This window comes from Corvus moneduloides, chromosome 17 (genome assembly GCF_009650955.1).
Source record: "Corvus moneduloides isolate bCorMon1 chromosome 17, bCorMon1.pri, whole genome shotgun sequence".
Lineage (NCBI taxonomy): Eukaryota > Metazoa > Chordata > Aves > Passeriformes > Corvidae > Corvus > Corvus moneduloides.
In genome coordinates this window covers 2,647,680-2,655,766 of record NC_045492.1, presented here as the reverse complement: position 1 = coordinate 2,655,766, position 8,087 = coordinate 2,647,680, and the positions used below count along the sequence as shown (strand labels likewise).

General features: G+C 63.2%; 1 protein-coding gene across 1 annotated transcript; it reads right to left on the bottom strand.

The window, feature by feature from the left end:
* Positions 1 to 3,213: 3,213 nt before the first annotated feature.
* On the bottom strand, positions 3,214 to 7,721 carry E2F1 (E2F transcription factor 1). Its single transcript, XM_032127303.1, has 7 exons — positions 7,430 to 7,721; positions 6,602 to 6,692; positions 5,793 to 6,012; positions 5,247 to 5,399; positions 5,016 to 5,130; positions 4,705 to 4,909; positions 3,214 to 4,482 (listed from the first exon to the last, which is right to left on the bottom strand). The coding sequence occupies exons 1-7, from the start codon at positions 7,622 to 7,624 to the stop codon at positions 4,232 to 4,234; spliced, it is 1,230 nt and encodes a 409-aa protein (XP_031983194.1). The 5' UTR covers positions 7,625 to 7,721; the 3' UTR covers positions 3,214 to 4,231.
* Positions 7,722 to 8,087: the final 366 nt, after the last annotated feature.

The window sequence follows — 8,087 nt, the reverse complement described above, 5'->3', positions numbered from 1 at the left end:
AGCTCCCTCATCTCCTGCTCCCTCGGGGATAACGCGCTCCAAGCTGAGCCCACGGCATCACAAATATTTTTACCATCTCCCAGCTGTTCCAGGTGTGTGCAAGGCAAAAGAGGTGGTAAAAGCGCACCTGGGCCCTGGCAGGGGCATCCAAGGGCTCCGGGGTGCTCATGCACTCACCGCACTTGGCACAGGGCTCTCCCTGTCCCTAGGCAGGCAGAGACATCCAAGGGCCGGAGCTGTTGAGCGTGGCCATCATCAAATCCAACTGAAATGGGAGCAGGAACAAAACACAGGGAAGGGATGCAGCAGGGACAGGGGAATCACCTTGCCAGGGAGCATGGAAGGGGCTTGGGTGATGGTGGTGCTCTGCCATGGATCAAAATCCCCCCTTTGGAGGGGCTTCCTGCACTCCCATCTGCTCCAAAAATCCATGCTCGGTGCCCACTGGGATCCCTTGGAGTCAGCATGGGTTTCCACGTGGGAAGGAGCAGCCTGAGAGTGAGGATGGAGTTCAGAGCAAAGCTGCTGACAGCAGGAGGTGCTCCCAATGTCCACAGGCGCTGCCAGAAAGCCACGGCAGGGAAGGGGGGCATGGCCCCGGCTGTGGGGGACACCAGGGCTCTGCTCTGCTCCCCAGCACCACAACGGGGTGGAATTAAAGGAAGCACCCACTTAACAGCAGCCCAGAAATAAACGATGCTGATCTTCACTGCCCCAAGTTCCTTCCTCATGGAAGAAAGGGGACATTTTTGGAAGTGGAAATAAGGAAGTGTGGGCTGGGATGCAGAGGTGGGGCAGGACACCCCTGCCTATAGGGACCCCAAACCCCTATAGGACCCTCTGAGGGGGATTAGGTTACAGGTACAAACCCCTTATGGGGGGCACCTAGTGCCACTGCCAGCCTGTCCTGGAGCTCATCCCACTGTGGAGCTATCCTGACTCCCCCACATCCCAACCCTACAGCACAAGGACAGGAGCCCCTAGGGCTGCCTGGGCTCAGCACCGTGGCCAAATCCTGCACAGCGTTTGCTGATGCCCATGGAGGCACCACTGCAACCCAACAGCACGCCAGGGCTGGATGGACATGGCCCCTGTGAGGTCACACTGCCCGGGAATGGGAGCTGGGAGCCCATGGAGCAGGCAGGATGCGTGCAGGGTGCCCATCTCCTGCACCGTGCTGGCTTCACCTGACAAGGAAAAGCATCTGTGGAGCAGGCAAATAAAACCAGGCAGCGCCCAGGGCTGCTTCCCAAAGCTGCCATGTGCTCTTCCAGAGCAGCTATCATCAGCTCCCTCTCCAGCAATCCAAAATAGCAGGAGGGAAGCCCTTCAGCCGCATCATGAATCATCCTGGGAGGCAGAGTGGTTATTTTTACGGTGCTGTGGCTCACGTGGAGCTGCCAATGCAGCCCCCAGGGATGGGCTGTGCTGCCACAGTGGGACACGGCCCTGTCCCTGCCGGGGCTGCTTCCATGGGGATTGGGCGTGCCAAGGGTCCAGCATCCCAGGAGGTTCCCTATGAGGGCAATGTGATGGTGATGCCATCAGAGAGGTTTGCCTTTGCTCAGAGGAAAGAGGCAAAGCTGTGCTGCTGCTGAGGGTTGGCTGCCTGTGGGAACAGCCTTGTGGAGCTCAGGATGTCAGCGTAAGTCCTCTCCCCTCTCCTTGTGCCTCCTGGCCCCCATGGAAACCATTTCCTGTGCCGGGGTCTCTCCCCTTTGGCAGCACTGCAGATCACCTTCACCATCCATCACAACGGAACTACAGAGAGGAGAGGGGGAGGGATGGATGAGGAGGAGTTGGCATATGGCTGGGCTGGGCACCCCACAGTAAATCATAAAACCTCCAGCACCTGCCACCTCAGGTGACAAACACGGACCCTGCAATGAAGGACACAGCAGACAGGGAGCAGGCTCCATGCCCTCCCCACCTGGTCCCCGTCCTCCTGTCCTGGCTCTGTGGGGCAGGAGTCCCATGGATTGGAGCAGTGGGAATACTGTTCCAGCGTGTCTGAAACAGCCCCATCTGAAGGGGGGACAGTGTGACAAGCACCATCTCTTCCCGCTCAGGCACAGGGGTCACTCATGGCAGCCTGGTTTGGAGATGGCAGGGCCCTGACCAGCCCTGCTGCCGCTCTCTGGAAGGCTGGGAAAGCTGGGGAAGGGAATGGTGTGTGGGACTGAGCTGTGGGGCTTGGCACCCTACACCTGCATGCTGCCATCCACACGTGCCCAGCTGTAAGAACAATCCAGGGGCAGCACAGCCAGCCAGGGACTGCCTCAGGTGTGAGAACAGAGGCACAAGGATGGAGGCAAGAGGCCAGGCAGTGGTGATGGGCTCTCTGTGCCACCCAGCACCCGCCAGCAGCCTGTCCTGAGCCTGGGATCCCATTCCCTGCTGGTGCAGGAGCAGGGTGAGCTTACACAACATGGTCAGGATGAAATATTTATCAGGCTGTTTAAAGGAAAACCAGGCAGGAGGCGGGGAGAAAATGCACAAACACAGGCAGGAAGCAGCACACCCCTGGCTGTCGCTGGGGCAGTGGCCATGGCCCCCCTGAGCCCCATCCTGGCTGCCAGGGGATCCCTGGCAACTCCAAGCATCCCTCCCTGGGGGTCCCCAATGTCCCTCAGTCCTGGTGTGCTGCAGAGGGAATCAGGGCACCTAGGGTCAGCGCTACTGCTGGAAGACACCATGTCCCCAGTGAGCAAGGACACAGGAACCTCAAACTTTGGGCCAGAAACCGGTGCCAGCAGGTGCCTTGAGGCAGCACCAAGAGCTGGGGTGAACGGGGGAAGCTGGGAACTCAGCGGATGCATGGAGTGGCTTCACACTGGCCCCATGCTGCAGCCACAGCCAGGAAAATGCTGCCCCAAAACCAGGGGGAAGGTGGGGAGGGGACCAGGCAGGAGAGGAGCCAAGTGGGGACAGGGGCTGCTGAAAGGAAAGCAACCCCCATCCAGACCCATCAGCCATCCTCCTGCAGCACAGCCTCTTTGGAGGTGCAGGAAGGGCAGGATCAGCCCCAGATCCCATCCTGTGTGGGACACCAAGGACCAAAGCACCTCCTGCAGCCCCAGGTACGGACATACCTGGTCACGTACTTCAAGTTCCAAGTGGAAAACAGCCCACAAAATAACCCCAAACCTCTTGGTTTCTCAGCTGAGGTCCCCAGCACCCTTCACACCCCCAGCACCTGAACACAGCCGAAGGGCAGAGTCAGTAGAAACCTTTATTAAACACAAAGCTCAGAGGAACACAAGCTTGTTAAATGGCAGTAAAAGTGAAAGTGCGTCTCCAGCTTGGCCCAGGGGGACCCCAGAACCCCCTCCCCTCCTGTCCCAGCCCCAGTGGCCTGGGGATGGGAAGCCAGAGCCAAAAGGCTGAACAGCTGCACAGGGAGGGGAAGGAAAGCCTGGAGACAGCGTTGGGTGCTCACCTGCAGAGATGCTGCCCCTGGACACCTCTGTGTCCCCCGAGGGGACGTGCCCATGGTCTCAGGGCCACCAGCCCCATCCAGCCCCGTGCCCACTCCCACAGCCACCTGCCACAGCTGTGGCCTTGCCAGCCCCTTTCTGGACACAAGCAAAGCCAGGAAGTGCTGGTGAGACCTTGGTGGCACCCTCTGTGCCCCACCAGCACTGTCCTCCTGCCCCCTCCATGTCCTGGGAGAGCTCCCACATGCCATAAATAATAAATAAATACCCCACGCTCAGCCAGGCTGTGGGCAGCCCCCCACGCAGGGGGACAGCCCTGGCCCAGCACCCCCCACATCTCCATCACCCCTTCCCAGCACAACAAAAACTCTCAGCACCCCCACTCTGCTATACAGCCCCCCCCAAACCCCCACGGAAATGAAACGCTGTCCCCAGGGGACAATAATAAATTAATCAAAACATTAATCTATACACAGGACTGCTTAAAGCTCTGGAACGGGCTCCTGGGGGGCAGCGGCTCTGCCCTGGGCAGTTCCCCCTGATTAGGGCCCTGTGGAGGGGGTCCCCCAAGATGGCAACCCCACCCTGGCATCCTCCTTGTGGGGCTGGAGCTGGGGATGCCACCGGCCCCCGCCGGGCTGGGGGGGCTGGAGGGATAAGGAGAAAATATTGCAAAAAGGGATGGGGGAGGAACAGCGGGCGCTGGAGCCAGAGGGGCTGCCCTGCCTGGCCCTGCCCGCCCTGCCAGGGCTGCCCTCTCCCCTGGCAGCTTCCCCGAGCACCCAGGCACAGCTTCAGAAGTCCAAGGGGGTGAAGTCCCCAAAGTTGCAGTCGAAGAGCTCGCTGATGCCCTCGCCCTCCTCCAGCCCAAAGTGATAGTCCTGCGCCTGCGGCGGCGACAGGTTGATGAACTCATCAGCCAAGAAGCCTGCCAAGTCCTCCCTGCTCTGCTCCAGCAGGATGTCCATGGAGGCCAGTGGAGACAGGCTCACCTCCTCCTCTGGGCTCTTGCTGGGCAGCGTGCTCGGCCCTGGCAGCAGCGCTTCTGTGGGGATGGACAGCAGCTGTAAATCCCACAACACTCACCAAATAAAGCCCAAAAAAGCTTTTCTGCATGTGGAGAACCTGCCTTCCCACCTCCCTGCCTTGCTGGGGTGCCCAAGCATCATCCCAATTCCTGTGCCAACAGCAGAGGGGCTGATGAGAGCCATGGTGACATCACACCAGCTCCCTCATGTCCCCAGCTCCCTGGTGTCCCCAGCCCCACCTTGCTCTCCGGGCAGCAGCGGCATGTTCACATCCTGGGCGGGATGCAGGAGCAGGGAGGCTCTGGGCTGTGAATGGCTGGGAGAAGAGTCCTCTGCAGGGGCTTTGAAGGGGCTCTTGACAGGGCTGCAGACCCCTGAGCTGTCCTCGGGGCAGAGGAAAACATCGATGGGGCCCTGAGTGCTTCGCATGGAGACCTGGAAAGCCTGGGGAAAGGTGACAGAGGGGTGAGACAGGGCGGCACAGGATGCCCAGGGAACACCGGGCTGTGCAGGGGGGTCAGAGGGGGAGCAGAGCATGACCCCAGCTCACCTCTGCTGGGTCTGAGACCTGCAGCTGGGTCTCTGGGGGTGCTTTGATAACCATCACCATTTGCTCCGCGGGGTCCACGATGCTGCGGAGGTCCTGGCAGGTCACGTAGGCTGCGGTGGGGCGGGTCAAGGAAGGCACGCGGGGATGTGGGCTGAGAAACACCCTGCCTGTGACACTGTGGCTCAACCACAACCACCACCCAGCCAGCCCCACCCCAGAACCAAAGGATATTGCTGGTTGGCGGGGTCCTCGGTGAGCAGGCGCAGCTGCACCGTGCACATCTGGATGAGGTCATCCAGCTGCCGCTCAGCTGCCTGCAGCTCCCGCAGCTCCTTCTCCAGCAGCCGGTGCCGCCCAGGCGCTCCCACGGTGGCCTGGCTGCCCCTGGGGAGCATCGTGGTCATCAGGAGCCAACCCCCACAGCTTCCTGTGCCCCACTCAGGCCAGGCCACATCCCACCCCATACCCAGGGAACCAGCTGTGCAGGGGTTTTGCAGTAGGCTGCTCCCCAAGCCCAGATGCAGCCCCCCACTCCCCTGGATGACCCGGGGAGCCCAAGGGGGACTTGCAGGTGATACCAACACTGCTCAGGAGCCTCGTGGCATTGAGCACAGCCCTCCCCACAGGGGCCACCATTTGGCCTCCTGCAGAAGCTCTGGTGACACCACCCTGAAATTCTCCACCCAAGTAGGACCTTCCTCCACCCAGAGCCTGGCCCAGAGAGCTCCCCCAACCCAGGGAACAGCCAGGCGCAGCCCCATGAGCCAAGGGACATACAGCCACTGGATGTGGTTCTTGGACTTCTTGGTGATGAGCTGTATGCCCTCCAGGACATTGGTGATGTCATAGATGCGCCTCTTCTGCACCTTCAGGACCTCGGCTGCCCAGTTGAGATCCACCACACCATCTGGGGACTGGCTCAGCAGCTCCAGGAAGCGCTTGGTGGTGAGGTTCAGGGAGGTTTCATAGCGGGACTTCTCTCCAGGAGACTTTGCCCCTGCCAGACACCAAGGACAAGTGTCACTAGCCACAAGGGAAACGCAGAGCTGCAGCTGAGAGGTCACTAAACTCCTACCACACTTGTAGGTGGCTTACGGACTAGCGACCAGGACTGGCACCCCAAACCCAATCTGTTCTCTCAGGGCAATGGGGTGAGCTGCCCAAATCCCCTGTAGGAAGGATATTGTGGCACCTGGCACAGGCTGTGACACCTGTGCTCTGTTGTGACCACAACTGTGGCTGAAACACCGAGGTGCCAGGCAGGGCTCAGGGAAGAGGTAACAGCGGGTCCACCTGGGACACTGCACTGACACCATGCTGGCAGCTACAGCTCCTTCCCACACGGAGGGACAGAGCCAGTGTGGTGCCCAGCAGATGGGCAGGACAACCATGCCACCAGCACAGGGCACAGCAGTAAGTGCAGAGAGTGGACAGAAACAGGCCAGCCCCAGGGACAGCCCATCCAAACCGATACAAAGGGACTGGAAGAACCTACTAGGGACAAGCCTGTGGGAGCAGAGTGGGGCTGCTGGACCTCTGCTCTGAGCTGGGCTGGCAAGGGGAGCCACAGGGAGTGGAGCTGATACCTTTAGCAGGATTCCTGGCCTTGCCCCGGCCCACTGGCAAACTCTCCGCTATGTACTGGTGATCTGTCTCCAAGTTCAGCTTCCTCTTCACCTGCAAGAGATGGGGTCAGCAGAGGGACAGCCACCCCCACGGCTCCACTGGTGATGAAGGGTTTCTGTGAGGAACCCCCAGGGGACCCCCCCCACAGCACTGTGGGGTACAGACACCCCAGATCCCGGCAGGAAGGGCATGACAGGAGCTGTCACACACCCCCGGCAGGGATGGGCGGCTGTCCCAGCCGCGGGGCGCCCTGCCACGCTGCGGGGAGCGCCCCAAAGCCGGCGTGGGCCGTGGGTGGGGAGGCAAAGCACGGCCCAGCGCCCGGGACTGCGGCTTCCGGAGCGGCGGAGGGGCAGGGCCGGCCCGGCAGGTGCTGCGTGGCACTGTCCGGCCGTACAGCTTGGCACAGCCGGCTACACCGGGCACGGGCTGGCACGGAGCAGGGCACGGCACGGCAGCGAGCAGTACGGGCCGGCGCGGTACAGAGTCATGTCCGGTATAGAGCCCTGTCCGGTACAGAGCACGGCTCGCTGTACAGAGCACGGCTCGCTGTACAGCCCGGCTCGGCATGGCACGGCTCGCTATACAGCACGGCCCGGTATCTAGCCGGGCCCGTTGTACAGCCCGGCTCGGTGTAGCCCGGTCGGGTATACGGCCCGGTCGGTACACAGCAGGTTCGACGAGGCCCAATACTGCACAGCCCAGGGCACAGCCCGGCCCCGCCGGGTCCCCGGAGCCCCCGCCCGGCCCACCCGCCGCCCCCTCCCCATCCCACTCGCGGGGGTTACCGGCGGGCGGCCCAGCGCGGGCCGTCTGGGCACGGCGCCGGGACGAGCGGGCTGCGGCGTGGCGAAGAGCAGAAGGTCGGTATCGGGGTGGCCGCCGCCTGCGGGCTCCTCGGCGGCGGCGGAGACGATGAGGAGGTGCGGGGAGGCGCTGCCCAGCAGCGCCGCCAGCCCCGCCGCGCCGCCCGCCGCCGCCATGGCTCACATGGCAGCCAGTGCCGCCGGTGCGGCGGGCGGCGCGGCGGGCAGGGCGCGGACAGGGGCGCAGCCCATGGCGGGCGCGGGGCCGCTCCGCTCCCGCTCCCGCTCCCGCTCCAGCTCCGCTCGGCTCCGCTCCGCGCCCGCCGCCGGATTGTTCGGCGCGCCGGCCCCGCGCGCCTTTGCGCGCCAAATCCTTTTTGCCGCGAAAAGCGGCGCGAGCCGCCCCGCCGCCCGCCCATTGGCTGCGCCCGCAGCGGCGGGGAGGCGAGGGCGCGCTCCCATTGGCCGCGGCGCGCGGGGCGGCGGGCGGTGCCGCGCGGCCATTGGCGGGCGGGGGCCGCGCTGACAGGCGGCCAATCGGCGGCGCCGCGTCGGGACGGCGGCCAATGGGAGCGCGGCTCGGGGACGCGGCGGGGGCGCGGCGGGGGCGCCGCGTGGGTGCGGCGGGCGGCGGGCTCTG